Consider the following 23124-nt stretch of genomic DNA (forward strand, 5'->3'; position numbering starts at 1 on the left):
GGCAGCGCGTCCAACGACACAAAATGCTGTCGAACTGTGAGAAGGCGAATAATCACCTTTTCAGCGCTATGTCGATCTTCACAATACACATTAAATATAGATAGACTTTAATATGTCGTAGCATACTTTGTCACAATGCAGCCGGAGTGATGCAGTGGTTAGTGCACTCGACTGCTTTGCCCAAGGATGCAGGATCGACTCCCGGCCACGGCGGCCGCTTTTCAATGAAAGCAAAAACCAAGGCGCCTGGGTGCTGTGAAATGTCAGTGCACGGGAATTTCCAGGGCCCTCTACTACGGCATCTCTCATAGCCTGAGTCGCATTGAGACGTTAAACCCCATAAACTAAACTAAACTATACTGCGCCACACTTTTATTCAGAACACTCGCATGCTTTTAGCCACTGGCCACATTTATTGATGCTCTCCGAAATCAGAAAATTATTTTGATGTTTATTACATCTGTTTTTATGGGTCGCACTCCCGACTAGAAACTCCATAAAATACCATGCCTCTGTAAGGAGATTTCACGAACTCACAATCTTTTCTTGTATGATTATCATCATCATCATTATCATCATCATCAGCCAGACTATACCCACTGCAGGGCGAAGGCTTCTCCCATATTTCTCCAATTAGCCCGGTTCTGTGCTAGCTGCATCCACTTGACCCCTGCGAACTTCTTAACCTCATCCGCCCACCTAACTTTCTGCCGCCCCCTGCTACGCTTTTCTTCCCTTGAATCCAGTTTGTTACTCTACCATCGGTTATCCTCTCTTCGCACTACAGGTCCTGCCCATGCTCATTTCTTCTTCTCAATTTCCACTAGAATGTCGGTAACTTGAGTTATTTCTCTAACCCACTCTGCATGCTTCCTATCTCTTAATGTTACCCCTACCATTTTGCGTTCCATAGCCCTCTGGGTTGTCCTCAACTTAAGTAGAACCCTTTTGGTTAGCTTCCACGTTTCAGCCCTATAGGTGAGTACAGGTAAGATGCAACTGATGTATACTTCCCTCTTGAGCGATACTGGTAAGCTGCTAGTCATAATCTGCGAGTGCTTGCCAAATGCGCTCCATCCCAATCTTATTCTTCTTGTTATTTCCTTTTCATGGTCCGGATCTGCGTTTACTACCTGTTCTAAGTAGACATATTCGCCTACTACTTCCAGTGCTTCGCTACCTAACATAAACTGCTGTTCCTTCCTGAGGCTCTTGAACATACCTCCTGCATACTGATTTTTAAGCCTACCTTTCTACTTTTCCTGTCTAGGTCATCAATCATTATTTGCAGTTCATCCCCCGACTTAGCAAGGCAATGTCATCAGGAAATCGCACATTACTGAGGTATTCTCCATCTACCCTTATCCCTAACTGCTCCCATTCCAAGTCTCTGAATACTTCCTCTAAGCAAGCTGTGAATAGTACTGGGGAGATTGTGCCTCCTTGCTTAACACCTTTATTTATGGGAATTTTGTTACTTTCTTTATGCAGAACTATGGTTGCTGTGCAGCCACTATATATATATCTTCCAGTACTTTCACATACGGCTCGTCTACCCCCTGATTTCGCAATGCCTGCATCACCGCCAAAGTTTCAACTTAGGCAAATGCTTTTTCGTAATTAATGAATGCTATGTATAAGGGCTGGTTATCATCATCATCAGCAGCAGCAGCCTGACTATACCCACTGCAGGGCGAAGGCCTCTCCCATATTTCTCCACTTAACTCGGTTCTGTGCTAGCTGCATCCACTTGACCCCTGCGAACTTCTTAACCTCATCCGCCCACCTAACTTTCTGCCACCCCTGCTACGCTTTCCTTCCCTTGGAATCCAGTTTGTTACCCTAAGCAACCATCGGTTATCCTCTCTTCGCCCTACATGTCTTGCCCATGCCCATTTCTTCTTTTTAATTTCCACTAGAATGTCGGTAACTTGAGTTATTTCTCTGACCCACTCTGCACGCTTCCTATCTCTTAATGTTACCCCTACCATTTTTCGTTCCATAGCCCTCTGGGTTGTCCTCAACTTAAGTAGAACTCTCTTGGTTAGCCTCCACGTTTTAGCCCCATAGGTGAGTACAGCTAAGAAGCAACTGTTGTATACTTTCCTCTTCAGCGATACCGGTAAGCTGCTAGTCATAATCTGCGAGTGCTTGCCAAATGTGCTCCATCCCAATCCTATTCTTCTTGTGTGGGCTGGTTATATTCCGAGCATTTTTCTATTACCTGATTGATGGTATGGATATGATCGATAGTAGAGTACCGTTTCCAAAACCCTGCTTGATCCTTTGCTTGATTGAAGTCTAAGGTTGTCCTGATTCTATTAGCGATTACCTTAGTAAATACCTTATACGTAACAGGCAGTAAGCTGATTGGTCTGTAATTTTTAAGGTCCTTAGAGTCCTCTTTCTTGTGAATGAGGATAATGTTTGCATTCTTCCATGGTTCCGGTACCGTCGATGACACCAGGCGCTGCGTATACAGGGTGGCCAGTTTTTCTAGCATGATATCCCCCCCGTCCTTTAACAAATCTGTAGTTATCTGATCCTCTCCAGCTGATTTCCCCCTTTTCATAGTTCCTAATGCTACATAGAATGATCATGGTCATGGTCACTCATATCAAGTGACGGCATCAAAGGTGCAATGTGAAATTACAAAACTGCTCTGAAATATTTTGGTACCGTGTATTTGTATGGGCACTAAGCCTTTTCACCCCCCGTAGGTCCAGATTGGCAACAGCAGTGCGACCACATCTTGCTTATGTCACTGAACGGTGTTGGTTCATAAGGTTGAACAGCTGTCGCAGTAGCTCAGTCGGTTGAGGATCAGGCACGAAATTTGGAGGCTTGGGTTCGAATCCCACCGGCAGCAGGTGGTTGTTTTTCTTTTCTTCTACTTTCCACTCAGTTATTTGCAGGAATACGTAATAATTTTGCATTGGTCAGAAAAAAAAATTCCTCCTATGTTTTTCTTGATATCAGTGGCTATGGGCTCCCTTTGTTTGGTGACAATGAGGACATATTAGCTACGCTCAGGCAAGCAGGCTCTCGGGTGACATTGCCATCATAGCTGAAAGCAGTAAAGATTTTGAACACAAGCTAAAAACTAGGTCAGAAGCAGCAGCTGCCGCACTTCTAATATTCTAAACGATCACAGTATGCAGTGTTTATCTTGAACCACAGCTTAAAGTAATCCTTAACAAATTAGAGGACATTTTAGACCATGTTTAATAGTTGGAGATTTTAATGCCCGCACTTTTTTGGGAGGAGACTGAGAAAACTTACACAGGGGCCCAGATTACAGCGGACTTTATTCTATGTAACAACATTTCTTTTACTAACTACCGGTGAACCTAGGTTGTTGCTGATGTGAAGTGTAGAAAGTGTCAGCGCAACAATAGACAGTTTTAGTTTCACATGCATGCAGAGTTCACGGGCGCGAATTTGAGATGTCCACATGGCTTACACGCATGTCATTTGAAACCCTTTTAGTTACACGTATGCAACACACGCTGCTCATTGTTGCACTAAAGGTGGGCAGCTTCTTGTGACCCTGCAGTTGAAGGAGAACCCCTTTGTAGTAAATTCATTGGGTCCAGCAAAAATATTTACTATGTATCAGTTGTTGGTGATGACATGGTTCTTGAAGATGCTGTCTGGTAATTAAATGCCTACTTACTGAACATGCCTTGTTGCTTAATGAAAAAAAGACTCAAAAACTCAAAAATACCTTCTATCTCTCTCTTATCATCTCTTCATGCCATTTCTTTCTGTTAGAAAATATTTTTGTTTACATCTTGTAGAAGTGTGTCCTTTGAGGGCAATGTGGCTACAAATACAACAGAGTTTGATTTTATATAAAAACCAAAGCCTTGCATGAACATGGTGTCATTTTTCGCTGTTCCTGCCTTTTAAAATGCAATAGATGACAAATGCGCGCGGCAGTTAAGTGCTGCAAAACTGCACACGCCGCTCCTCCAGTTCTCGCCACTACTGCTTCGTGCTGCACAGTGCTGTGAATTTTCTGCTCTTTCTTCTCTTCCCTATTTCTCACTGCATTTTATTACTTTTCTTTTCATGTTGGTAGACAGCTTTACTTTTCTTTCTTGCGCACTACATGCTTTTCCTCACGTCTCCAAGATGCTAGAGATAGCATTTTTTATGGCAAATGAACCTAGCAAATATTTTCGACAAAACAAATGCGGTTAGAGTTTGCTTAAACTTCAAGATGTAGGCAGCACTCTACAGATGCGTTCCGACTTCCATTATGGCTCTCAAACAATTGACATCAAACCAAGCAACATGCCCCTGTGATGCCCTTGAAACCTGCCGAGCGCCGCTGACTGCTTCTGAAGTGCTTTGGAATGCCATTGCACAAATATTGCCGGGTATATAAACAGGCCTCACAGCCAATCAGCGATGAATTTAACATGCACAACTTCGACGGCACCTGTGTCAGCCAGCCTTTGGTAGCTCTGATGCCACAGGAGCTTGCTTTTCCTGTTCAGTGTGACCATTCCGCACTGCCTGATTGTTGACACTCACTGATAGATGATGATTCTGTGTGTATCTGCTTGCCATGTTTACCCTTTCTGTTGTTGTTTTCCCGGTCACAGTACTAAATTATGTAGTGTGGCAACCAAATCAGTATTGGTGAATTCCTCACGAAGGCAGCCGATGGTTTTCCATTGTGCCTCATCAGCAGCGTGGACACCTTGTCTAAGCTTACTGGTGCAATGGCATTCAATAGCATTAGAGTCCACGTGAGCAGAAATTTGGTGGTGTCATGAAATTCCCCAGTCGACTGTACTGATATTATGTGTGTCCTCACAAGACCACATGACATGGCTGAGCTCACAGGTGAGCAATGATTAGTGTGTGTGATTCTGTCAGCTGCTGGCACTGCATTGTTCACAACATGCACAGGAGAGAACACAGAAAGACGTCCACACCACAGCTGGCTGTTTATTTCTAGTATATGAAGGAAAAGAAGAAAATTTTCCAAGACTACAGAAGAAGAGGACAGAAGATGAAAGGAAAAAGATGTTTGTGTAACTAGCTAACTTGCACACAAGTTTTACTGGGTGTGTGACGCCATAACATGGCATGTGCTCTAGCAGGTGGCATGGCAGATGGGTCACTGGGGTGTGTGACCACGTGACATGGCCGAGAGTAGGGGTTTGCACAAACCTGTGCAGCTGCTAAAAATAAAAATAAACAAGTTACAATAAACAGGTCAGGCTGCAGTGACTGAAACATGACCAGTAGGAACAATGCCTATTACTTTATTCCACTTTTTTTCAGGTGACTTGAACAGGCCACAATTTTTGTCCCATTGTCTGGGAGGGAATCCAACGATTCTGTGTGTGCCCCAGACTGTGCTGCCTCTTGCTTTGCTCGCTGACATTGTTGGGGGGCAAGGTGCCTTTCTAGGGGAGGCAGATAGGCCTCTCTAGAAATGTCTGGTGTTTCAATGTTCCACCAGTATGCAGAAACATTCTGTGCTCTCTGTGTGATGAAGGCACAAGAAAACTGGTCCACTAGTGCTGCTTCGTGATTCTCCTCTCTCATTAGCATGGAAAGTAAACAGAGTTTTTGTGGCAATAATGCCTGCAAACCTTTTGGGCAGTGGAGCAAACGGTGCCTCACCTGATGACAGGAGGGTGATGTGTATGCATAGGATGTGCGAGTGGATGGAGTGTGAGAGCGTTGTTCTTGTGCCCCGTCAGGTGTCTGAATGAGCTGGTGCGGAAGGAGTGCTCCCCACTGGCCTGGCTGGTGGCCCTCTGCTTCGAGCTGGCCAGGGCAAAGGCACTGGCCAAGTACCGCACCCCTGGTGAGCGTCATTTCTGCCGGTCGAGCAACAATCTTCAGTTATGCAGTGGTCTCAGATCAAGAAAGGGGGCCCCATGGAAAGCTAATTACTAAAATTATCAAACGCGCATGAATAATGGGTATCCCATCAATCATCTCCGCAACACACAAATTTTTAACCTAGCTTTATTAGCACTAAACGTACGGGTAATCGAAAATGACGTTCCTCCTGTCTCCCCTCAACTCAACCCACGCCGGCATGGAAGGAAAAAAGAACAACTTGCGACGGCACCCCACTACGCCCCGTCCTGCCCGCATAACTTTGAAGCGTCCAATAAGAGAGGGGGCCCAGCAGCCCCACTGACATCAGTGGGGAGGTTTGAGCACAAGGATGTGTCGGCCAAATTGGTTGCACGCGTTTACAAGAAGCACTTTTTTAAAATAATTTGTCAACTATTGCCTCCATAAAAAGCTTTCATATTTGACTTGAATACTCACCATCTCTATGGATTTCTTGCATTAAAATTTTACTGCAGGTAAAGCCTGAAGGTGACCATGTGGAACAGAATCTCTTAAATTGCATCCATATAAGATTTAGGGGAAAATGCTATGCAAAATATTTCTGACATTTGTTTGCTCTCAGTTAACATGCGGGCGATAAAACGTGCCAATATTTATGGCGCACCCAGTATAGAAAAATATGTGGTCCATAAGCAGCTGTCTATCTACTAGTCGTGCCTGAGGCCTTTTGCGACCAAGTGCTGCTGGCGTGCCATGCCGCGCCCTCCACTGGTCATTTTCCCAAGCATTGGCATGCATACAGCAAAAGTCTTACTGGCTGCCTATGCTCACTGCAGTTGTGAAGCTTGCCACCGGTTCCAGTATTGCAATACACCCCTACTGAGCAAGTCAGCCTACTGCAGCCTGTTGAACTGCCTCAAGTTTTATTCCACCTTAACCAGTACTGTGAAACTAAAGCTCTTCCTCGTGGAGGCAGTGGTGAAGTCGCGGCCTTCTTGATTTGAAACATAATGCTTCATCGCAGTGCTCCTACGATTGTACTGACAGGACAGAGCACGGTTTTTACGTCAGTGCTCACTTGGTGGAACAAGTCGCCAAAAAACAACTGCTAACCGCACCCTAACAAATTGGCTTACCCGATGCCTCAATAAGGCAATCGGCTACACGATTTCAGTTTACATTGACGAGGGCCATCTGAGCTGAGACACACTAATCCCTTACGTCTCTTTAGCATATCACACTGCACTACAAGAAACTGCGCACTTCACTCCATTGAGTCATTTCCTGGGGAAAGCAGACGACGCACCTAAGAGAATGTTATGCGTAAAAGACATCCCTGGAAAAAAATTGCCTCATGATTACTATACTCGACAATGAAAAACTTGAGTGAAGCTCTGCAGGTATTTTAATTGTTCAGTATGCTGGAGTTTAAATAATTTGAGATATGTTCTGTACATATGCGCAGTTTGAGCCTACGCTACATTGTCCCATCCTTTCCCAGTTCTTGATTGCTATAAAGGAGACTCTCATGATGCCTGCTGGCATGGCTGCCATGTTTCAATGATCTTGCCTCGAACGAGACATGGTCACGTTTCTCTTCTGTGGAAATCATGAGCGTATCTGTGGCAGGTGGTAGCTGGCCGGTAGACGAGCACTGACTGGTCAGAGGCGCATTTTCTGAAAAGAAAATTGCTGCAGCACTATGAATGATTCAGAAATGAGCATTAATGGCTGTCATTGCTTTACACAGGCAATAATGTAATAATACGGTATTCTGCAGGAAAGTAATGCTCATGCATATATGCCACATGAATATCATTGAGCATCGCATAAATGACTTCCACCTGTAGCTCCCCTTTCTGATTTACAGTCGCTATCATGCACCTTACCAGTTGCTAAATCACTGCTCTCAAATGTGTGACCCCATAACATCGCACGTCATTACAAACAAACACGGCGTGCTGTTGCCAGCCACCACACCACATTAGGTGAAAGACCCCCCACCAAGCCGCACGAATGGCCCTGCATGTCCGGCTCAAGATTCGAGGGTCCCAAATTCCATTCTCATGCCACCTTCTCATCTGACAGCTGCCAAGTTGGTAGCCAGACAGTTGGGTGGAAATCTGTACAAACTCCATCCCTGCAATCCAACTCCCACGTGCCAGAGGCATGCTTGTGATTTTTTGCTTGCAACGCCCACTGCTCCTACCCACCTTTCTCCTCTGCCTTACACTTTCACCCTCTTCCGCCACTGCCTACTCGGCTCTCCAGGTACCACACCCTTCACAATGCTGGCAATAGGGTGGCCACCGAGGGTACCCTTCCCTGAATGCACTTAAGCTTGGCCTTTAAGTTTTTCACCAAACGGATTCCACTTAGAGGTAAACTTTCACTTTCAGCTTTTCTCAACCGCCTCATTGGTGAATGTAGTACTGGCAAAACGCTGCACATTGGCTCATTAGAGCAGCATGAAATGATGGGTTGAGAAATGGCAAACCGCGTGGGCTCGTTGCAGTTCTGCTTAGACTTGCTTTCATGCCTAGCACTCTAAAACACCAAGCTGATGCCTTTGGTTGCGATCGAAGTCATTACCATAAGGTTTCGTGGAACAAGTGGCCTTCACTGGGTCTTCTTTGGAAAACGCAGTGGCATGTGTAATGCAGCATAATAAGGTAAACAACTATTTTTATTCAGAGGAATGCACATAGAAGTTGTTTTTTGTTGATACTAATTTGCACAAGCAAATCATGATTATTGTTCCCAGTGGTAGGCAGTTGCATATTGTGTGAGCCCAGTCAGTTTGAGGGAAGCAGGCAGCATCGGAGCACATGTGGGTAGTTTGCAACTTCATTTTGCAGGCTCCTGCCAAGACTGGACCTAAAGGGAAGTAAGCAGCAAATGAAAGGGAGGCTAGAATTGCACTTGAAAAACAGGAGCCAAATATGCACCCTGGAAATTTCACCCATTTTGATGGACATCTGCGGCTTCCCCTCCAACTATTCCGTTGACCCCATTCTGCATGTGCCATCGCTGCTTTCATGCATGTTCATTCCAAAGCTGTCAGCTACTAAAGTTCGCTGAAATGTGTTAGCCTCACTCCTTGAAGGCAAACACCAGCTGCAGCAATGTGAAAAATCCCCCGGACAAATTCACTTGTCAATGACGGTGCACCTACAAAGCAAAACCATGATCGCATCTGACCGTGGGAAATTAAATCAGTGATTACAGCGTAATGAAGTGATTCACTTTTTAGAGCATAGCTCTTAGGCACCCATTCCTGGCTTAAGTGGCACCAGCGTAGCTATAGTATGGATTTGGCAGTGACCAACCTAGAGCGGAAGATTCTGCTCGACCTCCTGAAACCTGTCATGGTCATTCGGAGAGCAGACATCTCAGACAGTCTGCTGAGTGGTTGGAATCCTGTGCTTGCAGTGGCACAAGAATTTGCAGCACCAGGGAGACCGGTAGTGTGCTGGCCTTCGAATGCACCGAGGTCTCCAAAGAGGTATTTTATCTTGAGAGCGATCCGGACATATTTGTCTGCACGCAGAGCTGCACAGGGCCACTGTGATTTCCCTGCATGTCCCCTTGTGTTTCTGAAGGCACCCCACTCCCTTCATTCGTGACGACTTTTTACACACTAAAGGGAATATATTGTTTACTAGTGTTGGAAGTGCTGGAAGTCGGGCATGTACGTGAAGGAACACGTCCATAGCTGGCTTGTAGCCGAAAAAAAACGAGGACTTTCATCTGAAAGAGAGTACCGCGACAACTGCGCGAATGGTCGGGACATGCAAAGTGCCTCTCCTTGCACACATTCAGCTAATACTTGTTTGTAGCAGCTGTAAATTTATATCTGGGCAGATGTGTCAGTGTTGTGCAAATCATTGTAGCTATCAGAGCTCCGATATACAGCTTCTGCATGTACTATGTGCACTGTTGAGACAATACTTATGGTAGCAGAAAGTTGCACTAGTTGGTTGAAATGCATACAGAAAAAGTTTGTGCGGAGACACGAGGACGACAAGCTTGTGTGTCCTCGTGTTTCAACGCAAATTTTTTTCAGCATGTATACAGTATTTTGTGTTTTTGTTGTGAACATTTCAGAAATTTTTCTGCTTCAACCTCTGGCTCGCTTGCAGTGAAACTGCACACAAAGCTTGCATATTACAGTAACTTTTGTGTCGTGGCAAGTTTTGCAAAGGTACTTACTTGGTTGGGCCGTGCATGATTCAAAAGACTAATCGCCTACATCGAAATCGAAAAAGTGAAACCCACAAACGCCATTTTCTTGCTAGAGACCAGCGTTGCCACCATCTCTTTTCTGCAGTGGAAAGCATCAAGACACGGCGCGGGGGAGCATTGCAAACTGCACGGACCATTTTAAGCCATTCTAACCATTTTGTCAATGTTTGCGCCCAACTTAGCAAAAAAATATTAGTATTAGATACAAATGAATTAATGAGGTGTTACCAATTAAAAGGGATTGTTTAATCTCTTTTCTTGTCACATGATTCTACCCAATTCAGCTGATATCATCTGCTTCCGGGGACAACATCGCAAAGGCCGGAGCTGTGTTTTTCTTGTTTATTTCATAGTGTGGTGCAAAGTTTTCATTCTTCTATGATATTCTGAGATCTTTGTTTCATTCTGGTGTGATGTTTGGAGCTGCAGCACGTCAGCTTACAGTGCGAAAGAGAAAGCGGCGGCAGTGCAGTGGCTAATTGAGAGAGGGCGCCACAGCCGCTCTTCAGCAAGAAAATGGCGTTGCAGGTTTCGGTTCGTTGAATGTCGACGTAGACGATTGCGCTTTTGCATCACGCACGGCTCAACCAAGTAAGTATCGCTGTAAAACTTGCCATGGCACAAAAGTTGCCGCAATATGCAAGCTCTGTGCATAGTTTAACCGCAGATGAGTCAACTTTTGAAGCAGAATAAGTTTTTAGCCTTCACAAAAACACATAGTATTGTACACTGTTGAACACAGATTCGAATTCCTGGTGTGTGTTTAATTATATATATTGTGTTTTTCAGTTATACTATAGTGCAATAATACAGCTCTTATAGTTTGAATGGAGTTGAACAGCAACTTCTTTATTAAGATAAGATTTTTGCTTGTGGCCTGAACTGCCATGTAGTTTCTCAACACATTTTATGTAGTCCTTGTTTTCTTTTTTTTCTGTTCATTAATATGACCGTTGTCTTCGCGTAAAGTGATGTAATTGTTTACAGTCTTTCTCGTGAGAGTCATGAACATTTCCGGAGTAAAATACAAATTTAAAAAAAAAGACCAGTTGCTAACTATAGGCAGTGGTATGTGGTGTGTGTATTACTCAGCTGAGCAGTCAACGAAATCAATTCTTGATATTTGACTGCTCCAGACAAGCCAGAAGCATCGAAATTCTTGCGTCTATAACTTGGTCTGATAGCCTTCTACTCAGGCAAGCAGATAGGCTTTAACAACGGTTTGCTTTTTATCATGGTGGTTACTGCAGGCTTGATTTGTATCCAACTATAGTCCTGCACAGCACATCAACAGAAATAAAAAAATTAAAAATAGTGCAGCTTCTCATCTCCCATCCATGCCCTCTACCCCGCACCCCCTAATTTCAATTTCTGGGGAAACAGGGCTACGATTTAGTTGTGGTTATCAAGGTGGTTCTACAGTCTGATCAGGTAGAGGTGGCTGGCCATTAATAATACACTCTCATTGAAAAAGGCTCTGGGATTTCACACAGCCTAGAAATTGAAGTCCATTGAATGCACTGCTACAAACCCTGGTAGGCCCAGTATTGCCAGGCATGCAACTTTTTCTGAACTTTTGAACATGCATGCACTGCATTTAACATCCTTTTTGCTAGTAAGTGCTAATGTGTTGAGGCTTACTTAAATGCATCATCTTATTTTGTGCTACAGTACCTGCCATAAACCTACCTTTTGTTTTCCTCCTTCCAAGGTCAGGCCAATTCCGAACTGTCTAAACTTGGCTAAAACTCTCATCACAGCAGGCAGGTATCGAAACCTGTTCAGTGCAGTTGATGTGCCTTGAATTATCACGTGGTTCCTAGATTGTACATCAGAAACTTGCCCTGCTGTTATGGCATTGGTCTTGGCCTCATACACATCTTTGTCAAAAGTTGAGAGCGTTCTAAATCATGTACTAATGGGGCTCCTCTGGTGTTTGTAAAAGTCCTACCCATTGGAGAGGGCAGGACTAAAAATTTACTTTTAGGGGATTGGGAATGTGGGAATGCATTGCGAGTCACACGGTGGGGCTTAAGAGCCAACCCCCCTTGGGCTCTAAACAAAGACTGTACTCAGTCAGTATGCTTCCCAGTGGAGTGGTTGTTTAGCCTGTCCTTCTTCTTTCCCGACAGATGCGAGCTTCACGTTGCCGAGCTGCCGCAACCATGTGCGACATGTGCTGGAGCAGGCTGTTGAGTCTGTCGCCCACCGCCGCTGCCCCCTTCTGTGGCGACTCTACATGGAGCTGGAGGTGCCTCCTGCACTGCATTGCATTGCTCTTCCTCCTCTTGGTGCATTGTCGGAAACCTCCCTTAGTTCATTTTTCCCATTCATTGCGGAAGAAACTGGATGTAACAATATCCTCATTGCTCTGTTCAGCACAAATGGCAGTGCATTTTGCTTTAGTTCCAGCTTATCAGTTGATCTCTCAGTGCAGGCCAACTTAATTAACGCAAGTGGCAAGAAACCACAGCAGTGCCTCATTTGTAGCTTTTCACTGCAAGGGGCTGTATGCATTTGTGGGCAAATTTAGCTTGCATGTGAAGGGGCTTCATATCTCTGGCCAAGAGCATATATTTAAATGTGCAATCTCCTTCTGAGGCAGGCCACGCCTGCTTGCTTCATGAGCGTTTTAGGAGGCCACCCAGCAAGTTGTTCCCAACTGCAGGACATTGTTCAGTATGATTGTCATGCATTTACAAAACAGCTACAACATTCTTGTTGACAAGAATAATCATTGAGCGAGAAGTGATGGAAATGGAACAGAAATTGTCGCATGTTCTTTGTCGGACAGGGGGCGATCAAAGGTGGTGTGGGCCGGGCTCTGTTTTGCTTGTGTCTTTTATTTTACAGTACACCCTAATGAATATCACGCCATGGTCGCCCATTGTACCGTAGGTGATGCAATCAGCGTAATTTTATCTTTTCCCTAGGTAACCTAGATAACGAATGTCAGACCATGGTGATCTGGAACCTGACACGGTGTTTGTTGGCACTTGGTGGAGGTGCAAAATGGGGACAACAGTGCGATAAGGGGACACAGAAAAACAAAAAATTGGAAGCCTCTGCTTAAGAGTGAAAATGGCAAAAGCCATTTTACAGGACTCTTTTCACTAATTGCACCATTATTTTCAGCCCTACTATCATCATCATCACCAGCACTAGTATCATCCTTATCATCTAAATGCATTGTCCCTCATGCATTGCACTACTACCATCATTGTCATTAAATGCAGTGTCATTATTATTGCTACTGTGATCGTTATAACTAACAGCATGGTCATTTTCATGCTACTATCATCCTCACGCTAGACAAGGAGAATTACAATTTGTTTCTCATGAGCCTGGCATGGAGCAGTTTACTCGGCTCGGACTCAGAGGGACAGTGTTTCAATTCCCAGTGGAGATTTTTTTCTTTATAATTTCATGCAGCAGACACTCTGCTGGTGAACGGACATGAACGTCATTATGAGCCTAGAAAGGCTTTCACGTTGAAAGCAAAAGGCAGACTGTAAATCATTGATGAAGCTGCAGCTTGTTGGTCTCTCCTGCTTGACTTCCCTCCTCAGTGCACTGATTTTTATTGCATGGGCATTCATGTTAAACATGTCATTGAAAAACACAACACAATGAAACATTGCAGTCATAGTGTGGTGCTGGATTTTCATTTCTCTAACTCTTTCGAGGCCATCTCCTAGACCTAGACTGTCGTTCATATATGAACAGCGTTTTTCGACATGCTGCCAAATATAACCTTCCCAGTGTTCAAACACATAGCCTCATCTACATAGATGGTATGTAGTCTCAGTTTCCATGCGGTTCGCATTTCTTGGCTTTGCGGCGACGTAGAAAACAATTATTCGGAATGAGGTGGCATAAGGTGTCAACATAAATGGATGGCACTGAGCTTGGACCAGAACGTGCTGCAAACTCAGCATCAGTTGCATGATTTCACTGCTTCTACTGTGGATCTTTTTTTTTTTGACTTCGTGAGATCTTCCATCAGCTTGATGGTGACTCGGATATCAACCCAGAGCTTCAACTAGTGGCCCAAGGAAAGCATTCTTATAATTTAGCTCTTGATCAGTTACCCATGCTCAATGTGTGTTCCCATTCTTTTCATTCGCTGGGTTGTCAGCAACAAGGAAAGATCTAGAACCTGAGGTAGCTTCTCCAGACCTTCAACAAGTGTGAAGCCGATACTAAGTGGGGCCTGAACACCTAGATCGGGAAACTAGATCACACTCGGCCACCATCTGTAAAATGTAAAAAACAGCTTTTTGTACTGTTTAAATCGTAAATAGACGATAAAATAACTAATTAACTATTTTTAAACGAGCTTGAACCGAGTGAATAATGACTGCGGAAACCCTGAAGAAGGGAAACGCTACACATCAGTTTCTTTGCACTAAACACCTAGCGAACTAAGCATGAATCGATGCGTGGTTATGAGTGCACTAATAGCTCACAACAAAACCAATTGAGGTTTGTGGCTGGAGCACACTGAGAGCGTATGAGCCTGATTTGCCAGTAAGTTAATGAGAATTTCCTTTGCGGCCGGACTGCAAGCTTCAGCAGCACCAGTGTACGCCGGCTGAAAGACAAACAAACATTTTAGTGCGTTTACATCAAACAGAGCAAATATAGTCTGCTGGAGAGTTAACATGCAAGTTGGCTCTGCTTTTGTTTACAGATAACAAATAACATATATTGTATGGTATATTTATTGCAAATAGCCTGAAAAGGTTTGGGGAAAATTAGCACAGGAAGTAAAAGCTGTGTATTGGACGGTGTGTTTACGCGTGATAGCTTTCAGTGCGTTGGTGAACGTTCATTCTTAGTAATAAAATCGTAAATGCAAGGTTGATATGTGCCTGGTCCCCACACGCATTGTAGCATTCTCAGAGTGCTTAGTGCAGCACAACATTGCATCCGGGCTTCATTTTTCACACGAAGCATAGCTGTGCTTATCCAACGTAGGGCAGTGGTTTCGTTTTGTTGACCGAGCCGACATAGCGGGTGTAGTTCTCGGAGCGCTAAGAGATGGCACTCCGCATTTTGCATATCACCTATTGTCAGCAATTTGTTAGTACCACTCACCCCCTGAATGCTTTGCAGTAGCAATGAACAAATGAACATCTCTAAGATGGGGGGGGGGAGGGGCATGTACAGTCGAACCCGGATATATCGAACTCGAAGGGGATCGCGAAATAGTTCGATATGTTGATAATTCGATATACAGAAATCGGCTTGTGACGGCACTTGCGATGCAAAAAAACGATACCGTATTTGTCGCGTAATCAACCCACTCGCATAATGAACCCACCCTTCACTTTTGCACCCAAAATTTGGAAAAAGAAAAAAAAAAGCGTTAAGGCCAGCTCGCTCACATGCAAGCGATTGAGCGATCTCAGCCACAAGCAGCAGCGACAGAGCAAAAAATTTCCAACTTGTTGGAACTGCGTCCCTCTCGTCCCTCGAGCCACCGCAGCAGCTCGGAACAAGGTTTCTGTGTTGCCGCGGCAGACCAGAAATCGCCAGCGTTTTCGCTGCATGTCGATGGCGTGTGCTGCTCCATTTTGGTCATCTCATCTGCAGCTCATTTCTTGGCAGCTTGCCAAGATGCTGCGCAGCGATAACATCAAGGCGTTGGGCGGCGCGTTTATCTTTTGATAGCTCCTGGAATGGCTGGGAGCGAACTTGGCAGAGTGCCCGTGATGGCTTGATTGCACAAGCCTGGTTCCATTTATCACGCCGCGCTTGGGGCAGGCGTCATGATCGCAGCTGACCACATGCTTTCGTTGATTCATACGTGCAAGGATAAACTAAACGACTCCCCCACCCTAAAAAAAAAAAGAAAAACCTGCTGCTTTTTAACGTCCGCAGCCAGCCATATCTTACGCTACGCCCCGCGTACAGCACAGCGATAAGAATGGATGACTTTTGCAAAAAAAGAAAAAAAAAAACACACAAAGAGAGAGGGAGAGATCTGCCGCTTAACGTCCGCAGGCGCCATAGCCACGCCAGCCACCGCGCGCAGTGTTCGCAACATACGCTGGAGAAAGCGTCTGACGTCTGTCTGAAAACGGGCTGAGCTGGCTTGATGCATGCGTAAGCTCGTGCTGAAGGAAAGAGATAGCTCGGCAAAAGAATGGGCACACCCACGCACATGTCTTGCAAACGTCGTGTACTGGCACGCGGGAAAGGATAACTGAAGATGCGCACGCGCCTTTGGGGAATGGGCGCGGCGCTGCCCAGACCAGCCGTCACCGAACTGTCCCCTCATTCCTTCTGCGCGTGGCTTGAAAACGTCACGCGGCAAACAGCCAAGGGTGATGCGATCGTCTTTGGGGAAGGCACACTTTCTAGTGCGTGGTGCGGAGTTCGATATATCGAAGACCTGTGAAATTGAGTTCGATATATGACGCGGCTTTCCTATCCTTTTACATGGGATTTTCAAGGGGATATTCTGTGAGTTCGATATAACCAAAATTCGATATATCCGGGTTCGATATAACCGGGTTCGGCTGTATTTGTCTTCATAATTCAGTGGTACTTTTGAACGTGTGACAAATACTGTAGTAACGGTGCGGTCTATTCTTTTGGCGTCATTATTCTGGGTCCTGAAATTTCATTGGTCTTTGGCCATTCATTTCTCAGTTTAGAAGATGCTTCATTTGTACAACAAATTGGAACTCTGCAAACAGAAGTAAACCTTTTCATGTTGTTCTGGTGTGAGTGATTAGTGTCATCACAGTGGCTGCAGGTGGTAGCATGGACAGACTGGTCCGTGCCAGTAGTATGTGCTCACCCTGTCTGTGCCCAGTTATGAAACAGGGCTGAACACACATTGGTTCCCAGGTTGATGCACAGCAAGCTTTGTTCCAGTGTTTGCAGGGGCACGAGAATAGTGAACATTTGCACCTTTAAGTGTCTCAGGTTGGAATCAGATCTGCCAGGAGTTGTTCTTCTCTGGCTGGGTGCAGTGGGGTGAAAAGGGATGCTCTTCCTCTTGCAGCTGAGGCTTGGGACCAGGGAGTCTGCCAAGGCGGTCTTCTACCGAGCCCTGCAGTGCTGCCCATGGGCCAAGGTGGGTCGGCCATTGCTGCATTGTTTGCCTCCTCCGGCAGGTGGTCAACAGTGCCCTTCATTCCAGTGCTTTTTTTTTATGTTATTATTTTTAGCTGGTTTGCCTGTGCGAATAGCAGTTTCCTGGTTCAAAACTAATAGTGATTTCCTTTGAGAGTGATTCAAAAACTTGCGGCATACAAAGACGTTGGCTGGCACAGTAAGCACATTTAAAGCCATGTATTGCAGGGAATCGTTACATGAGAATAAAGAAAGAGTGCATTGAAGTTTTGCCACTGCCAGTGAGGTTGTGTTATCCTCTTGTGATAATGGCTGTTGGAAATTCAGGAAGTTGACCAGTACGCATAGCTGACGGGACCTGCTTGCAGTATCTACAACTGCTGGTGTCAGTTGCAGCTGCGCCATTGCATGGTTGTTCCTTTCAAGCAGCGGCTCCATGGAGACCTGATAGGCACTCTTGCACGTCCTGTGCCACCACGTGTCAGAAACGGCCACAAACGACGCCTGTGCTGCCAACAGGATTTCTGTGACATAGGGCTCTTATGCTATCTCATAAAACAGAGATAGCCTGCAGCAGGCATGCCGGAAATGAGCAAGGCACGAACACGTGCAACACTTCCACATCCTTGCTCATCTGAAGAGGAGAAGTGGCATAGTTCTTAGTGTGTGTTGAGGTTTGCTTCGATGGCCTATCAGAAGGGCCATTTGTGTGATGTGCATTCATCCAGTGTGCAAAAGCAAACTTGAAGGGAGGAGGACCACTGCATCCAGTAGCAGATATATTAAAAATCCCACAAGTGCTGTTTCCCACATCACAATGTTGCAAGGAAGATTCTGAAATATCCTTCCTATGTTTCATGCATACTCTTTTACTGCCTGTCCAATAGCAGAGCTTTCCAAGAAGAATGATGGTTTGGTTTGATTTTGGGGTTTAACGTCCCAAAACAACTCAGGCTATGAGAGACGTCGTAGTGGAGAACGCTGGAAATTTCGACCACCTGGGGTTCTTTATTGTGCTCTGACATCGCACAGCACACAGGCGCTTAGCTTTTTGCCTCCATCAAAAAGCTAGGCACCCGTGTGCTGTGCGATGTCAGTGCACGTTAAAGAACCCCAGGTGGTCGAAATTTCCGGAATCCTCCACTATGGCGTCTCTCATAGCCTGAGTCGCTTTGGGACGTTAAACCCCAAAACCAAACCAAACCAAACCCTCATTCTTCTTGGAAGGCTCTGCTATTTTGTCTGGGGCAGCATTGTAATGGGGGAGAATGAACTTGCAGAAATTCAGGTTAATTCTTTAATGGCCCGCAACTTCATTTCTGTCTCTTGGCAGTGCACAACATGTGGCTGCAGTGTCACAACTTGTGCTAATGTGGCTGAACTGAATGAGGCACCCACTTTGTTCTGCCGTTCAGTTGGGACAAGGCAATATGATTCTACCCCTATTCTTTAAATAAGCTTGCTCAGATTTTATGGGAGCCAAGTGCAGAGGGTCCCAACAGATGTGTGTGTGCACCTCCCATTCTGCAGCTGGAGCTGGGTCCTGGTGGATCACAATGCACTAAAACCTTCTTTTCTCTCATACGCATCAATTTCCCCTTAAACATAGTTACTGGAATGGCAAATGATGGCATGCCCACACCCATAATTTTTCATCTTATGTAATTGAATCACTGAAAAGTGAAGAAAAAGAAAATAGGGTTGTGAACTGAAAAATTTGTGCATAAATCTGTGTCAAATGCTCTCTTTTCTGCCACAAGCTGCTCCTAAGTGACTTTAGCCAATCACATATGCTGAGTGAGAAAGATTATATGACAGTGGGGGCTCATAGCATTCTCAATTTCTTCCTGGTTCTTCGTAAGGAAGACACTCAGTTTTAAGCGATCATTTCAGACACTAGGCATTGGGACATGCAGGCTGTGATGATGCTGTGATGCTTCTGTTGTCTGAACCTCAGGGTACTTTGAATAATACATTTTCACTGCATTGATAACAATCTGAAAAAGACATTCAGTCTGCCACATTTAGTTTTGAAACATAGCTTTTACATATTTACAATTGGAAGTCGGTGATTCGGAATGCTGGTTCCTAGAAACATAAATTTTGCTCAGAGGCAGTCTTTTCAGACACTCCTTCCAGGTTAGAATACTAATTGCAGGCAATGCGTGAGGCTTAGACAATTTTTTTATTGTTGAGGATTGGTCTTCCTGAAAAATGAGACTTCCTTTCTTTGAAAAGTTCCATTATACATTTGAGGCTTCACAGCAGTTTTGAAGGGTTGATGCATACAGTGTTTACGTGTGAGTTTTAACGTGCTGGAATTAAGTGTTAGTACAAGATATTTAATTGCTCATTCCCATGATTATAGAATAAAAACATCATCTCTTAGTCTCCCAGTGTACTTTGTATGAGACTTTATTTATTTATTTGATACTGCCAGCTGCCTCTTGGCAGTCCAGGCAGGAGTGAGTACATGAAAAAACAGAGTTTGCACTACATATCAAAATAAACTGGAATAAATGCGAGTGACTGGTAGCCAGACCATAATTTTGATTTTCGGTTAGTTGAATTTGGCGGCATGGCAAGAGTGAATAAATGATGCCGAAGCTGATCATTTGTTCCTTGGTACAAGAACCAGTTAGACGCGAGGACCTCATAATCGCTCACTGCTGGACTTCATAAAATCAGCCAACCTTTTTCCATTCATTTAATCATTTATTAATCCTTCATCTCATACCCTACTGATGCTCTGAAGCAATAAATATTGATTTAAAAAAAAAAAAAGAACCAGTTAGAATTGGCTAAGGTAGGACTTGTATCTAAGGATCTTGGTCTGGGCTAGTTGCTCGAGGAAGAAATTTGGGCAAGTTTGGTTTTTAAGTAAAGAAGAAAAAGAGCCTTTACATGATTGCCTTTTTCATAAAGAAGTATAATATCCACAAAAAATATTTGCAGATTACCTGAGCGCTCAAGTTGTCAATCTCATATACACCTGAAGAATTGCTAAATTGGATTTCTTTATAACTGTGCCCTTATTTTTAGTCTGCTGCCCAAGCACAGAAAGCTCAGCCTGCAACTCATCGCTGTTTTTAGGAGTCTGCTGCAATTCTGCTTGAACATGTTTACTTCTTCAGTTGAAGTTTCGTCATACGTGGAAACGCCAGTCTTATCTGCGCTCTGCACATCATTGTGGTCATTTTACATGATAGGTTTACAGCTTGTTCAGTCAAAAAGGTGTTGCTGTGGCGCAAAATTGAGAAAACTGCTTCAGAAAAAGTATGCAATTCAATAAAATAATTTTCTCGCTATTGGGGTGCAAACATGGACCCTCTGCATGAGAAACGGGTACCAAGTGTATCGGAGGATCACTTAGTGAACGTGTTATGATGCGTATGACTGACTGACATGTGTTCTGGATGTGTAGGATTGTTACAGCAATAGTAATTTTAAATATTATTATTGATATAAGCAAGAAACAAAATATATTTAGAAAGAATGAAAAGACAGTATCAAAGGTACTATTGCATCTATTCTTAAGGTGAGCCGTCCCCCTTGATGTATTGGAAGAGGGCTCAGGGAAAATATTGGGGGAGTTTTCTTTTACAGGTTCAACTGAGGTTCATTTTGTGGATGCCGAGAATGCCTCCAGAAAAGGCCTTTGTGGAATCTCTTCCAGATGATGAGGCTTAGGGCCGTCAGCTGCTAACATCATGGTGGCTATTGCCATTAAAAGAAATAGAACTGCTGTTTGAACATGTTCACATGCCACGGTCATATCTGCATCCAGTTATCAACACTGAAGTGATGCTATTTAATAGAAGTAAGCCAAGCAACATCATTTTTGTGTACAGGATTTTTGAACGTTACTGAATGAAGCTACAATGAAAAAAAAAAAAATTGTAGTTCAAAATTGCACTCGCCTCACTGCTTTGGCATCTCTCCCCTTGGGAGAACCTGGTTTTGTAGCTCCTCCTTTGAAGTGCTGACTTCGAACCTTACTGTGATCGCGTTGAGTTCATGAAGTTTTCTCAGGTCTTGCTGATTTCCGTTAATTGCAAAGCGAGCACAGACAACATAGACTCAACATCTGACAGCGCATAGCGCGCACTCTAGATTATGAAGTTTTGCAGCTTCTAACATCAACACAAAAATGACAGGAGAGTAAGCAATAAACAGAGCCAGTCGTGGATTAAACACGTATGGTAGAAAAGAGATCTGCTGACTGGGATGCATTTCATTTGAAGCGTCAATACATATTTCAGAGGTATTTTGTGCCACTTAAAGGTATCTGAGGTTGTCATAGCTTGCCTTCTGCTTGCCAAGATATTTTCTTGTGATACTGGATCTACAGTTCCGTCACGAGAGACTTTTAGAAAATGCCCGCTCTATTTGCAGAGTGGAACGCAGCAATATTCCATCGCGGGGATGATTTTCACTCACTGCGAAAGCTAAAGGGTGTCAGCAGCAATTGAATTCCGAGCTGGTTGCTGGCAGCAAGCAAGACAGCCAGAAACACTGTGTGAAGTTACGCATACAAACCAGAGGAACAAGCACTATCGCTATGCTAACCCGCCGCCGCCGTTGGGGCTGTAGGGTTAAGTGGTGGCACCACAGAGAGCAGTAGCAGTCGAGGGAACTAGGAATATCAAGGGCTACAGAGGCGGCGCCAATGAACAAGTGTCGTAAAGAATAAAGCCGGTTGTGAACAACACAGACAACACACAGATCAGACACAACAGTGCCCACTTCAACTTCTTTTTATTGTGATAGCAATACTACACCAGGTTTCGGCCTGTCGCATAGTCCCGGGAAGGGCCACGTTTGACCTTGAATAGCCACAAAGTAGACAAAGAAGAAGAAGACTAAGACGAAAAACGCTCGGTCACCCGCAGCTAATGCTTTCGCTCCACATTCGATTCAGCAGCATTGAACCCTTCTCATTTATATGTGAGCTGGTAGCTTACGCTCTCACGTCATACTCTTAAAGGATGAACTTAAGTATCCCCAATAATGTAGCGCCTTACATTGATAGGGCGTGATAGGGAAATAATGTAGCTGGCAAAAGAAGCTTCCGCCGTTGCTATCGCAATTCAACTAGGGTTAACCAGAGTTAAACCACAACTAATTTTTTTACACCAGGAAGGAATGTAAACATTACAAGAGCAAAATGTGCAAGTAAAAAGAAAATTACACAAACCAAAAAGCAGGTATGAAATAAAATAAACATACAAGAAAATAAAGCTAAGACAAAGCTCATCATATGCAGTGCGAACAAGTGCTCACGTGTCCACCACACAAAACTTCCTGCACATCTGACTAACATTCAGTGCAGAGTTTTGCCCTATCAACGACCGAGACAGTCTTTATAAAATCTGCCTTTTTGTGACACCACAATTGATGGGCGAGTGACGCAAGTGTCAGCAGAATTGTGCATATAAAATGCATCAATTATTTCCCGTACTAACTCGTCTCGATGCCTAAAAAAAACTTACTCTATTCTAAAAAACTGGATTATAGTACCGCACAAATAATGATGATTGGCAAGATCAATGGATGGATTTGAAAAGTCTATCACGGGAATTCGTTAAGACGTCTGAGAATGTTGGAGGAAAAATGTCTCCATGGGGTAATTTGTTCCTGTGTGCATTGCACGCAGTGAAATTTTTCCCTTTTTCTATCGCAGGCCACTTCTCATATGTACAATAATTGGGTTTGCACAATTAGCGCACTTCCATTGATCATGTGCAGGTGCTGTACGTGGATGGGGTGCGCCACTTTCCCGAGTGCCTCCAGGAAGTGGTGGACATGATGGTGGAGAAGGGAATCCGTCTGCGTGTGCCCCTCGAAGAGCTCCAGCTGCTCCTGGAACACTCCGGGCCCCCCAAGAACTCCTAGACCACCCAGCATCTTTTTTTTTTTTGGCTCATTGTTCCAAGTAAAGTCATGCTTGCCTCATGC

At 44.4% G+C, this 23124-nt stretch overlaps 1 protein-coding gene across 2 annotated transcripts in view; it reads left to right on the top strand.

Annotated features, from left to right (window-relative positions):
* The window catches only part of LOC146177806 (nuclear exosome regulator NRDE2), a 151711-nt gene extending 128587 nt beyond the window's left edge, over positions 1–23124 (top strand). For both annotated transcript variants that reach the window (XM_084580587.1, XM_084580588.1), the window contains exons 15-18: positions 5727–5833; positions 12210–12328; positions 17096–17167; positions 22915–23124. In XM_084580587.1, the coding sequence (XP_084436713.1) occupies positions 5727–5833; positions 12210–12328; positions 17096–17167; positions 22915–23061 (445 nt within the window). In that variant the 3' untranslated portion in view covers positions 23062–23124. The remainder of the gene's footprint in view (positions 1–5726; positions 5834–12209; positions 12329–17095; positions 17168–22914) is intronic.

The sequence above is a fragment of the Amblyomma maculatum genome, chromosome 10 (genome assembly GCF_055883805.1).
Source record: "Amblyomma maculatum isolate TAMU_Amacu chromosome 10, ASM5588380v1, whole genome shotgun sequence".
NCBI classification, from domain to species: domain Eukaryota; kingdom Metazoa; phylum Arthropoda; class Arachnida; order Ixodida; family Ixodidae; genus Amblyomma; species Amblyomma maculatum.